At 34.0% G+C, this 14,777-nt stretch overlaps 1 protein-coding gene across 5 annotated transcripts in view; it reads right to left on the bottom strand.

Moving 5' to 3' along the window:
• The window catches only part of LOC123712126 (ankyrin repeat and BTB/POZ domain-containing protein BTBD11), a 33,992-nt gene extending 19,458 nt beyond the window's left edge, over window positions 1-14,534 (bottom strand). For 2 of the 5 annotated variants that reach the window (XM_045665088.1, XM_045665090.1), the window contains exons 1-2: window positions 14,276-14,392; window positions 5,192-5,371 (exon numbers count right to left, since the gene is read on the bottom strand). In XM_045665088.1, coding sequence (XP_045521044.1) covers window positions 5,192-5,371; window positions 14,276-14,310 — 215 coding nt within the window. In that variant the 5' untranslated portion in view covers window positions 14,311-14,392. Of the gene's footprint in view, window positions 1-5,191; window positions 5,372-14,275; window positions 14,394-14,465 lie in introns of those variants that run through there. The other 3 variants (XM_045665092.1, XM_045665091.1, XM_045665087.1) reach the window with 3 other exon arrangements.
• Window positions 14,535-14,777: the final 243 nt, after the last annotated feature.

Raw genomic sequence — 14,777 nt, forward strand, 5'->3', positions numbered from 1 at the left:
TAATTATAGAAAACGCTTGAAATCAACCGAACATCCCATTACCGATCCCTTGATTATCGTAAGCTGTATTTATATTATAATATTTTCCAGTTTGTTTATCGAGAACACGAGCTCATTGAGCAGATATCTTCAATGTACCGCGTTACATTAGCGGTAAAAGTATGTCATTAACTTTATATTATTGAATTGTTTATCATATTATGATTAATTTAAATCATATTCTTTTAAGCATGATCTTTAGTAGAATACATTTTAAATTCCTAAACAAATAAGACCAACTATAAGACTGCGACAATTCCATAGCACTATTATACCAGGAGAAGATGGACAACCATCTGCAAGGCCAAGAGTAAATGTTTTTTATATAAAGGTTTGACTCTAATTTAGTATGAAAACTGGTGGACTAATTATAATAGCCACCTAATAACTAACTATATAATAACTAAGAAACAATACAATTTCGGAAATATTTCGTTGCAAGTTTTTAGTCGATTTTTTTACAACAGGCGTGTTATTGCAACTTAATATCTGATTCAGCAAAATAACATCTCCCGTTACTCTGTAACCAGTGTTCTATTCTATGCACCAAGGGATTTTTAGATTAGAGTTCAAGCTCATTTTCTAACAAATATTTTTAAAGTATAACGGGTAATAAAACGTTACATAGAAAACTAAAAAGATTAAATAGTCTAGCGTATTTGTTCGAAATACATAATTTCAATTTAATAATTTTTGATGAGGGTCATCCCAAATATTTTTTCTCGGCCGATCGTCACATTTATTAGTTGAGTCATTGTTGAGATTTACTCGGGTTACGTTAGACGCATTTTTATTTTTGTTAATTATAATTGATAATAGTTACGTCCACTATTTAGAATTTTATAGTGAGTGTTTAGTGCGTTTTTGACAACTATCGTGAGAGAGAGAACTATTAGCATCAGTCTAACCTCTCTTTGTTCCCAAAGTAATAGAATTTCTCCAAATCCTTACGGCTGATAATATTGTGTGCCTTTCTTCCTGGTAAAAAGATATTGTAACGAGGTATGTACTCAGGACTTATTATTCTAGTATAAGATTGTGTATCGACGGCCACCGAACCGTTCTTTGTGATACAGTATGTTTAATAGACTCGAAGAGAAAACTATACATTATGTATTTTCGAAACTGTTTCCCTCGCAGTTAAGCGCGGACAGTTATTGAAACGACATCGTAAACGATAATTGTCTCACTGCACTTTTATTGGCCTGCGGCGTCTCTAGCACGGACTTAGTTGCCAGTTATATTGTTTGTCTATACAATATAACATATAATTGTTGATGTTTTATTCAATTTTTAATGTCTTGTCAAAACAGAAACACTCAAAAAGATTCAAATGTTTGCTTTTGGCGAGAGCGCATTTATTTATTTATTTACAGCCCATGCATGGATTCTTCTAAACTAAAAGTAACATAAAACTAAAATAAAATACAATTAAGCTATTTACAAAATTGGCAATAAACCTCCTGCTATCTTCTAATCTTTTCCAAGTATATTTAATTTGTAATTGTAAGTCCCCCCCCCCTATATTACCCCCCTACGCTTTACAAATAGGTCGCTCTCCGGTGAGATATAAGGGACTGCGGTACTAAGTGCTACCAAAGAAGTGCTTACATACACATGCATAGCAATTGAAAATCTTGTTTTTTAAGCATCTAATAAAATAACCTAACCTAACTAAGTTAGCGAAATAACACTTTTGTTGTAATATTATATTTTACGAAGAATAATGTACTCAGAATAATCCGTTCTAATTCTCACTTAATCTGTTAATAAACGAAAGCCTAAATTTAAGTCTTCAACGTCGTAAATGCATGTGAATTTTATCCAACTTCATTCACCATTCTTTCTATAATCATGATTCACGAATGAACAATTATTTAAAACAATAAATTTTCTCAAGTTACAGCATATAATTAGTGTGCGGTAACGGCTGCTTTCTTACGATATTTTCCAGAGTTCTTGCACAATAACTTTCGTTACAAAACAAACTCGTGGCAAGTATTGTTCATAATCACAATTAAGTTGCTGGTTCCCATCCCAAGGTGATAGAGAAAGTCCTTTTTCCACTTCGGCATTGTTAATTACTTGAGGCGAAAGTGAACATCGATAGTGCATCAGGTTTAACAAATCATAGCATTGAGGCATTTCTTTATTTAGTATTTGTTAAAAAAGTATTAGATATGTACTATAGTAAGTTGTATGTGTTTTCTTGGTCAGTCGCCATGTACGTTATTACATAATCTTTTTTTTCCTGAAATAAAATTCCTAGCATTTATCATAGTAATTGAACTTTTTATTTAAAAAAAAAACCCAAACAGAATAGGTGATTAACAAAAAATTTATGTTGGGCCAGACGACACAACGAAATGTCGCCACTAAGTTGATCATCAAATCATCACACGTCTTTTACCCGAACAGGTCCGGGTACATTATATAGTCATTTGCAGAGGTATGCAGCTGCGGGACGCATCTTTGGTCCCCAAAAAATTGCCAAACTGGATTTATGTAGACGGGAATGCTCACTGCGTCCGGCCATCTTATGTTTACTTTAGGACTGACAGTTTTGAAATAACTACGATGAAGCTAAGCTAACTACGAATGTGGGTTTTAGAACTCTTTTTCCTATGAATAATAAAGTTATAAAATTAAACTGACAATATAAATTAAAATGTATAAGTAGATTGAAAATACTGTATAGTTTAATTTTTAAGGCATTGGTATTTCACTTCAAGACCTCATTAATTTAACTAATAATTCCCTAACCAGACATGGTAATATTTAAATAAGAAATAGTAACAAAAAAAATTGCCCAATATACGGACGAAACTGCAAGCAAAAGTTAGTGATGTATATAATTGACATGTTAATTTATGGTTTAATCGAGAAACTGAATATTGGTCTCATTCATTACGAGTCAATTAATTAGCGTTTTCACATACATCTCGAGTTCTTGTTCTTGTTTGCAAAAGGCCGTTAAAAGGAAGCATCAGTGGATGTTATCAGCAAAGGTACCGCTGATTATAAGGCCTCGAACACACGGCCTTATCGCGACTGAGAGACAAATGTACACTAATTGGCCCCTGTGAGACGGAACGACTCAAATATGGCTATGAAGAGTAATAATTAACTAATGTCGTCTGATAATAGGTTGGATTCTATCAAGTAATGCAAACTTTATTATCCTTGTTACAGGGTTCCTATATCTCATGAAAATTCACTTGAATTTTGTTAGTTACAAATAAAATAAGTAAATTTACAACAATAATAATCGAAGTCAAGAAGTTAATAATCAAGAATATAATTTAATATTTAACTCAATTACCAATGTAAGATATTATCTTCATAAAAGTTGAGTAAAAATTGACGTCTCGAGTCTCGGGGGCAAGACTGGAAGCTGATCGGGAGGCGATAAGCAAATTTGTGTATCTCCCGCTAACGGAGTCGTGGATCGTGACTGATAAACACGAATATTTATCGATCTCCAGCACTTTATAAATACTTTCAATATATTTACATATCTTTATGTTTTTAATAATACGCTTGTAGCTAACATAACTGTTTTATTAATATTTTATTTGCATCTTTGACATCCAATTCAAAATGTATAAAGCTAATTTAAATATATTTAATTAATTAATATATTTATTTAATTAATTATATTTGCTATTACAAATGAGTTGATGGTGACTTAATGATTAAATTTATTAAAAGATATAGTGTCATTATTATATGCTTGAATAGGCTTCAGCGGGCGACTCTCATAACTGAGGTGGTAGGTTCGATTCTCGGCTGTACACCAATAGACTTTCTTTCGATGTGGGCATTTAACATTCGCATCAACGGTGAAGGAAAACATCGTGAGGAAACCGGCTTGACTTTGTCTTAAAATTAAGTCGTGAGTCGGGCACAGGAGGCTGTTAACCTACTTGCCTATTAAACAAACGATCATGAAACAGATACAGAAATCTGAGGCCCTGACCTAAAAAGGTTGTAGCGCCATGGATTTATTTTTTATTATATATGTATAAACCCTGTCCACCGCTCTCTGACGATAATGCATTACAGATGAATCCGTCAGTTTTAATCAGACGCACCTCGTTATCTGATCTGCTTCTGGTCTTCAAAGAATTCAAGGAATTTAAATATCTTACTCATCATCCAGTATGTGCAGTACAGGATATGTACCTCTTTTGCTGTTAGCCTTAAGTTTATTATTAAGTACTCAAACAGTTCTTGCGTATTTTTACTTTTTACTTCTATTCTATAAAGAGTATGATAAATTTACCCAAATTTCAAGCGAAAAGCAACAAATAACAGTCACTATTAAGCTAAAATCTTAAATAAGTTGTCCTATTATTAAGAATTTTGATTACTTTTACAGCAAGACTTTAGCTTGTAATTTGTATGAGCCCTAGTATAGTCAAGTAGTTCCGCAACAAAAGTAATTTAGTACGAAATCATTGAATCGTTTGTTACAACCATAAGTCATACAAATTCAGAGCTAAACTATTAATTATCGCCCACGGTTAAAGGTACATAATTCGCGCGGACCATAAAACTTAAAGCTTGAAAGAAACAAACTTAAATAATTGCTTAACTCGTAAATATGTTTGAACATAAAACGCGCTACCAGTATTTACTGGCCACGAGGTGTATCCGCCGTTATTGGGATGTTCTAGAAACTTTATTTATTCGACTTTTTATTCTTGTTAATTTAATTTGGGTTCAAAGTGATGTATGGTATTTGTATGTAGTATACCAAGCAGGGCAGTCGTAATTCAACGCGGACAAATCTGCTGCCTTTTCGAAATTTTAATTCTTTAAAGAAATATTTGTAGTAGGTAATATATTCATTCTCAGCTACTCTCCTACCCAACCGGTTTTATTCTCATTAAACTGAAATTACATTCTGTGGAAAATGGTATTACGTCAATTAAATCAAGATCAACAAAAAAACTGCCTAAAATATATGCAAATCATACGAGTTATAATAGCATTCTACTGTGCAATTCAATGTACATCTTAGAAGTATTAGAAAAACCAGGACATATGGATTCTGTAAAAAAGAAGCCTCAGTTGAGGTGAAACTTTTTAAATAAGCTGCACTTACTTAAGATCGAATCAGAACGTAGACACCTCGATTGGAACTTACCTTCGTGGCTTAGGGCGCAAAATCTCATGAACTGGTGGCTGACGCCGCGGCCAGCCGGCGCACGCGCATGTTCGTTCCGGGTCATCAGCAGTCACAGACACTGCTGGCACAGCGGACACTGCTGCCACCCCTGACACCGCCGTCAGGGCCGGCGCCGCAGATAGCGTGCGCGCATCCTCACTGGAATTTATAGTAGCTTACTAGAAATAGGACTCAATAAGTAGACTTATTTATTGCGACGCAACTGAAGAATACGTAGTCATAAAACTAGTAGTCATGACACTTGTAGTATATAATGTGATAGATGTATTAATGATTTAATTTCTGTTCTGTTGAATGAAACAGCACTGCAATATCCTCATAACTCGAGTGGAATATCCGAATGAGTCATTTTAAATAATCCGTTGTTAATCATCGTTCATCTCGTTGGAATTTTTATGTGCAGGAAGAATGTGGAGGGGTCAGGCGTGTCTGGTTACCGCAGTGCGCGATACTTAATGTCGGTAATAGCGGTCGCTAAGGTCATTCGTTTGTCAGGAATTTGTAAGGAATGGAGCCTGAGATGGTGTTAAATGTTCTTACCACTGTTTATTCTCTTGGAAGAGACTAAATTATTAAACGTATTGTGAAACTTATCCAAAGAAGTACTGCCGTATTCTTTGTTCACAGCAAGACTCTACGATAAGACAGAGTTTTGTTTTTCTTTTTATAATTTCATGTATGGCTTTTATGTCTGATATGGCATGAAATTTATCATTTGATCAGTAATTTATAAAGGTGTGCTCGCTAAATGATTCGTGTCGAAGGGTGAAAGACAATGCACGGGAAACGAAGCTCAAATCCTGTCGCAACCGGCAGAGATTTCACTACAACATACGAACTTTATAATGCATTGTAGCAAACGTGTGTATGTTTCCACTAGGAAATCTATACTAATAGAAAGGAGGTTAATCAAAAAATTCAAAGCAATTCTACTGAACTAGCCGTAACACTAGGGGTGTGGCAACGCCTTGCATTTGCAGCACAAGTAAACAAGAGATAGTGTAGTGACGTAACTGGTCATTGCACTGAGAACAACAAGTGCTAACAGCCTATTTCCGAAATCTCAGGCCGCCGCGAACACGTCTAATTGGATTAGCTTCAATGTTCACAAGTAGTTCAATAATCAACAAGACGTTGGGTGTCACGAAGTCGTTCAAAACACTTAAAGTTTAAATATTACTTTTTCAAAATATTTGCCATTTTAAGACGTCCATAATAACAACGAATTCAGTTAATCAAGAGAGCCACACAGACTCAATCCTTAAAAATGTCTGTAATATTGATGATGAAATTTAAAGTACAAGTGGTGCAGTGTAGTTACACGAAGTGATAAAAAGCAGGCAAGGAGCGAGGCAGAGTGGTAGCAATTTGCGAAAGTCGGATAATTAGTGAGCCCCGCGCTGAGGGACTGCATTCCAACACCAAATACGGTTTTTGAATCGTTTACTTAACCACTTTCGGTTTTTAGATTACATCGCTTTAAATAATGCATGAAACCGCCATTTAATTTGTATTGGTATCTTAGATTAATGCAGTTTTATCTTTCGTACTTCCTGTACAATTAAATAATTATGCTCCCGACCAATGTTCCTTAATCGGTTGTAAAACACTGTTATTTTACGTACAGTCACTATGCATACAGCCGCCATAGTAAATTTTCAAAAATTCTCAGTACTAAAATGAGTATCTTCGTAAAAAGTTAGTTCTGATGATACACAAAGAACAACACATATATTGTAACTAAACGCAGATGAATCACTTAGTAAAATATATTAACTTATACAAGCTGGTATTTGTGTAATAATTTTAAAACACTAACTGTTTTTTATAAAGTTTATGATGTAGAAAATAGTGTGGGTAGTGCAAACGTGTATTGGTGTGTCTCGCGATTTGTACTAAAATAAAATAGTATTTCGGTTTGAACTTTGTTACTTACAGTTCCTGTGATGAATTAATGTCCCACTACACATTAATCGCTATTTTCCCTTAATAATATCCTTTATTTAACTAAAATTAACTTAAAGTTTGATCATCACTTCTTCAAGTACCTTCACTTGAACTATTAATTTTTCACTTTCAACTTATTATGGAGGATCTTAAAAAGTCTTTAAGGGATGTATCTGAAATGGTGTTTACCAGAATGGAAGAATTTCAGCAGTGCCTTATTGCAATTCAGAATAGGTCCCCATCTCTGGAACAAACTCCACTTGCTAGGGAGTTTGAAACATTTAAAAGTTCTGTACTATTCTGCCTAGAGAATCTCCAGGCTCAGATGGCGATTTTGTTTAGAGTGCAGGATGAGCAAGAGATGCGTAGTAGGCGAAACAATGCTACATGGAGTAAATGAAGCGAAAGATGAAAGCCTGGCCTCTATTACAAATATGATATCCATCCTCTTAAAGTGTCCAAATGTAACAGAGCAGTGCCTTACCCGTTGCCATCAAGTAGGATTAAGATCCAATGAGAAGCCTAGGCCTATATTAATAAAGTTTCGTGAACATGCCGATAAGTTAAGGATCTGGGCTGCCAAGACTAGCCTTAAAGGCACAGGTATAACCTTGTCAGAGTTCTTAATAAAATCAAGGCACTCTCTATTTATGCAGGCGAGAAAGTGGTTAGGTGTCTCGAAATGTTGGACCCGGGATGGACGTGTACATTGGGATGGGATGTACGCCGCATCTCTTCGTTGAAGGAACTTGATTCAGTACCGGACAGCATCCCGTCATCGTTCGCAGCTGATGATGCAAAGCGAACAAGAGACATGACCCGTAATAAGAAGGTTCCAAAGAAGGTTCATTAACTTCCGTGTTTTTTGGGGTTACAATCAACTAACTTTGTTTTGGTTTAATGTCATATTAACCTTTGTTTATTTATTGTTTTTAACGTCCATTGCTTATAACTTATAACTAGCAAAAGTGATGTGACACTGACAAAGGTTGTGATTGTCAATTAATGATCGATTGTATGTATTTCCACAGTTCATATAATTATTCTCTTATAATAAGCTTTTAAAGTAACTTTTCACTGTAAAGGATATATAAATTCGTATGTTAAATTGTTTTTTCAGAAATAGTTAAAATTAGTTGATTTATCCCCTTTAAGTTAACTTTGGTATTATTTTCTTAAAGTCTATATTATCTGTTCACTAATATTAGCGATTGAGTGTGAACACAGTGTGCCACTTGAATATCATCCATATTAATGCTCAAAGCGTTCCTGCTCATCATTTGGACTTGTTGACAACGTTTGTATCCAACGAAATTCACGCTATCCTTATATCAGAGTCTTGGCTGTGTCCAAACCTCTCCGGTTATTATTCAAGACAGCTATTCTAGCTCCCTCAGCTTTAACTAATCTAATAAGAAATGATCGAGTTGGAATGCTTGGAGGTGGCGTCGCTATTTACCTACGATCCCTTACACTATTATCAATATGTCTCCTCAACCACCACCACCTAATGAATGCGAACATCTGTTGATCGAGGTCATCCTCAGTAAGACTAAAATTCTCCTTGGAATGTTTTACTCTCCTTCTCTTATAGTCGACTATTTCTCAGGCTTTGATTATTATTAAGAGTATTCTCTTGAAAGGTTTGCGCCTCTCTATAAAAACATAATAGTGATGGGTAATTTCAATACCTGCTTAATAAAATACGACTGCTGATCGAAAAAGTTGCTCTCCATTCACCGACTTTTATAATCGGGTATTCACATGTTCTCCATCTCTTATATTCCATCCTTTTCAACCCTAAAACTCCTTCCTATCTCAAAAATGATTCCAAATTTTTGGGAGCCCATACCTATAGCTTACGCTCTTCCGAAAACTATACCCTTGAAATCCCATCTCATAACTCCTCCTTTTTTGGCGATTCCTTTAAGGTCTCTGCAGTTAGGCTATGGAATTCACTTCCCGTCCCTATTCGCTTAGCTCCTTCTCTATCTTCCTTCAAATTTCTTCTGTACAAACATTACCTGTCCACATCGTATCCCTATCTTTCTTACTGACGTGAGACTTATCTTAAATTATCGTGATTTATCTATCTTTTTTACTTTTGATTGTATCTTTTTAGTTTAGTTTGTTTTGTTTTGTCCTAATTACTGTGTACAAAATGTACTTTTGCTCTTCTTGCCTATCTTATGTAATTTAATACATTTTTTTCCTGTACTCACAGTGGTTGCCTGGAAGAGATCGCTCGGAAGCGATAAGGCCGCCAGTTGCCCTCCTTTTGATTTATTGTAATGTAACGAAGTGTTAATAAATAAATAAATAAAAATAAATGTAGTTAATCTACCATTAATAGATGCAGGTAAAAAATGTTCCCTTTATTTAAATATTAGCTTAATACGCGAGTTACACTCGAGGTCCACAGTAGCGTGTCATCAATCATGGCGAGAAAAACATTTATTCGGCGCGGGCGAAGCTCTCGACTGCATTATTACAGTAAATTACGTCTGAAGGGCATTTTTGATGGACCCTACAATTTTCTACCACCTGCTATCGCTCTATATGCAGATGTCATTAGGATAATATTATTTAAGAAGAAACGCTAATATTTTCCCTTAATGTAATTTTAAAATATAACTATGCTGGTTACCGACAGTAGTTTATTACAGTATATTCTAATTGAAAACATACATTACGTATAAAAAGGTGCACATTCTCCGTCTCAGGTCATGGTGCGTGTTTGTGCCATCACCGGGGTCAAACAGACCCGAGGCGGAGACGCACAGTAGTTCTAAGAATCGGTCATTTGTATCGGAGCGCTTCTGACGCAACAAAAACTTAACCATTTCGAGGTATCCCCGTAATGAGCTATTTATAATCCATTTCGGGGCAAAGGCCTTAGGGCACTTTGCATACTTATGTAAATCCAATTTGAATAATGTGTACAACCGCCAATAAGAAACAAAAAATTCGCTATTAGCTTCGGGGATAATTGATGTTTAAAGGACCTACAGAGTCCCGTCGAGTGACAAAAAAACTACAGGAGCCTAAATTATAAAACCGGCATTATGTTATTCCTGTATGCAAATTGTATGAGTCTGCGTATCGTTAATTCACCAAATATTATTGTTTAAGTGGGAAATGTTTTGCGATCACATAATAATAAAAAGGTAATAAAACAGCAATCATGTTTACATATTTTGAGTAATTTATTCAATGCAAAATAATTGATTGCTTTGGCCGTATTTTGGGAAACCGAACTAGACAATACAATGCCTGTGCTAGAAATTAAAACGATGTGGCATTTAAAGTTCAGCTTGAATATAAATCAATTTAAATTTGAACTTGGAAACAAAACTCAATATTTCAGTAAAAAATATACAGTTAAGTATAATTGTGTCATAAAAATACTCGAGTAATGAGGTAAATTTTGATATTCAGCTCACAATTTCATACTTTGCGCTAAAATGCAATGTCAAAACAAAGTCGCGCACAACGAGCACCGAGCAGCAGGTGTTTCTCTCGGAACAAAACGATAAAAAACTGTTCAAAAACAGCGAGCTCGTATCGGCTGGCCACCCCGCTCTACCTGACACAATGGAATCTGAAAAGGGGCAAAAAGCTCCCGATTGCGCGCCCAGCGTTTTCGGGTTTATGCCCTTTTGGGATTTATGCCGCTATTGGACTCAATTAGTTAATACAATAGTAATGCCCTTCTCTCAGTACAACTACCATTTATAAATAACTTTAAGTTTATGACGGGTATTTATATAATTGTAATTGGCATTAATTGTTATGAACCTTCCTTATCATCACACAATCAACTGAGTATGGATAAGTTGTTAAAACTGTAATATAACGTCCATTAGCGTTTATATTTTGATTGATACTATAATAGCATAATGAACGTTGCCTCACGATCGCTACTCCTTGACCTTTTCAACGATTTATGTATCCACATTAACTAATACGTAATTTGGTGTATGTTAACCCTAATAAAACGTTATAAATGCGTAATCTACTTTAGTGGGTTCAGCGGTACGGGTTACCCGTAGAATAGACATCAACGCTGTTGAAACTTGCGGAAAGTTTACGGGTTATTGGGCTAATGATAAATACTGAAATAAAATGACCAACATTGTTGATAACGAAGCTAGTTTAATTAATGTTAAAAATATTATTCAAACGCCTGAGAAAGTCTAGTGTTTGCGTATTAAACTAACACAAAGGAGAAAATGAACTAAGATCGAGATAGAGTTCCATGTAGTGATGAGTTTCATCTAATGTAATTGATTAGCACTTTCACTATTGTAAGTTTTCCAAGTTTTTACGATGGCGACGTGACGTGGGAGCAAAGCGTCTCAAACATGCAGCTAAAAACCGCACTTAGTAGGTACTATCAGATGCAAAACGTAATTACGACATTTTATAAGCATGTCTTAATTATTTAATCAAAAGGCGATTGCAACTATTCTAGAACAATTGAACAAGTTGCGTTTCTAAGGTTTGTAAGGTTATCGGTATTATCAGTGGAATGTGGAATTATTTTAACAATATTTTTGGCAAAGTTTCTTACGTAAATTATTATTATTGTTAAACTTACTCATAATTTTTGTTTCATTCTATTTGTATTACCATAATATGGTTGGTTTTCATTGATTTCGATTAACGTCTACATAACTAGTCAATTTTCAAATTCTACTCAATTCCATTATAGCAAGCATGTTTAAAAAATATTTGTGTATTTAAAAAAAAGATAGCCATAGCTCACCTAACACCCTGCATTGCTGCAATTTTTTAACTATAAGCAAAAAAATACTACTATTTTAATTGTATTTCAATATTTTTTTGTAACATTTATATATATATACTATAATTGTCTTATATTTTATGTGAACTTCAATAAATAAACAATGACTATGGTATTCAGTCAATCTATATACAGGTAGGTATGTACATATATTATTTTTGAAATAAAATATGTATTCGCGTGCTGGAGACGCGTGACTTGTTCACAAGTGAAGGGTAACTTTGAAAATATTGAGTTACAGCTAGCGGTTAAGTATTTAGGACGTCCTTAGTTCCGTATCAATTTGATGGGAGCTTCTAAACAGGTTTTTATGTTTACATGAAGTTTGAGATTTGGACTATTATGAAAACGCCTTTCTAACAGCATTAAAGGAACCACAGGAACCTATGGGTTGTATGCAATGTATTAGGAATTAATTTTTGTTTACTATATACACGGTCTACTGTAAAACTGTACAGTTTTAACAACATTCCAATGGCATTTCTTTGAAATGCGTTTATTAGCCGTATGATCTGGGTACATAAATCGATTCGCTGTGTCGTAATGCCCAACGATACCAAATTTAATTATAAAATTGTGCACGAAGCATAATTCTTGGTTTAATAAAGAGTTGAGTGACAGAATTATTACAAAAGTTATGTTAATTCAATCTGTTAATCGGGGAAAAGTAAGCATTTCGTGACAGCGTGTTAAGTGGTTTGCATATGTCAGGCGTGTGCGCATTATCTTTTCCAGAGACCTTTTAAAATGGCATCTACAATAGGGAGTTTTTATAAAATGCGTACATTGGACATTCGAAGATTTTTTATAATGAATATAAAATATATGCTGTTTTTAATTTTTTAATAATTATTATAGTAAATAATTAAACACTACATCTATTTACTATAATTGTAATGACTTTGTAATAATAGGAGAATATTTTTATTATAACATAGAATATAACTAAGAAATATAAATAGTCCATATTTTTTACCGAATCAAATAAGTAAATAATCAATGTAAGTAAATTGTACATTGAGATCAAAGTTGCTTTATGTAATTCGTATGAATAACGAACACGGTATGAAATGATAATGCAGGACAGTGGTTTTGAATGACAGTTTTAATTGAAGTTACGGTATTTTATCTCAATACTGTTAATATCAATTAGTTTAATAAATGCGGAATTCAGGTCCCAGAAAAGAAAAAATATAATATTAATAAAGAAAAATTTAGTTTTTACTAAATTTAAAGTTTTAAACTGTTTAAACTGGTTTCAATTCACGATACATATGTTTATTTAGTCCAAATAGTTTGTATTTTATGTGGAAGCGAGACTGTTCCTTTTTTTTCTTTTGACCGGCTTTTGAGAAAAAAAAATATCTCCTTGAACGCTTAATGCTTAACATTCTTAACCTACGAAGGGAGTTTTCTCTGTTTTTCTGTTTATTCTTGCATGAAGAGCATATACTTCAATCGTGCAACGAAAGGTTAAGAAGAATAAAAAGAGAACCAATCCCGAAGTAATAACTTATTGATATCGTGTGATTTATTTCACATAGTTGTAGATAATAAATAATTACAGAAAATGAATTATTAAAATTGCTCTGTGCAAAGGCATATTTATCATCGTGATTCAAAGTACCTAATTAGCATCTAATTAGTTATTTGTTGTGTATTGTAATGTGACCGATATCCATTTAAAATAAATAAAATATTTAGTAAAAAAAACAGTTTCATTGAGCTATCAGTAAATAGATGTATTAAATCAATAAATTTTCCTTATTCGGTTGTTTATTACTGGATTATAGAAAAATTAATTATAAAATGCGTCTTATAGTGCTGACATCACGGCTCGATCGTCGAAGTGATAAATTGATGTGATGAAAATGAAAATAATCCTTATTTTACATACATCTGTTTTAATGTTTAATGCATTTATAATATTGTTGCATATATCATTTTGTATGCTATATGTTATAAGATGTTTCTCCAAAGTCTGAATGAGACTTTCTCGGACAAAGTTTCAGTCAATACCTCTTATCCAATTTCCTAGATTGCTGTATGTATTATATTTATTATGCGAGCAAGCACCTTGCGTATTGCGTAAACGTATATACGTTAATTATTCAAAAAACTTTGGTTATTAATTAGATTTTCAAATATTGATTTTAGTTTTAAACAAATAACACTACCTTAATGTGAGCCATGAAATATGTTAACATGAAAACAATGGTTTGTTGTTATTATGCAAATTATCTAAAATCATCCACTATTATATATTTATTATACATAAATTATCTAACACAGAAAATACAAATCCTATTTCACCATCAAACATTTCTTTTTTGGTTACTATTCTATAAGAAATGTTAGAAACACGATCCCTTGTAAATTTAGCACATATTCTTCTAGCATAACTGGCGTATACACAATATAATAGTGAGAAAAGAAAGTTATTTTCCCCATCTCACTTCCCCCACACGGCCACGTTACCTAGCCATCCATCCCAGTGCTGATCACTCGCGCTACGGCCCGGCTCGTCTGCGACGACGGATAACGCTAGCCGCGACTACACGACTACTTCTACATTCTGTTTGAGCTCGTGGCGACCGGCCCTGTACAGTCGCGCACGAAATACTCAGCCCTTCAAGGATATCTGCTTTTCATTAGACAAATAGCCGCCAGCACAATCTAGATTGCTTTGAACACTAACAGTTTTAAAAGAAACAAATTATTCTATGTGTGAAATTCCGAAACCTAGGTTTCAGCTATCTCAGTCTATTTGTATACTAACTGATAGGAAGA

Source organism: Pieris brassicae, chromosome 7 (assembly GCF_905147105.1).
Source record: "Pieris brassicae chromosome 7, ilPieBrab1.1, whole genome shotgun sequence".
Lineage (NCBI taxonomy): Eukaryota > Metazoa > Arthropoda > Insecta > Lepidoptera > Pieridae > Pieris > Pieris brassicae.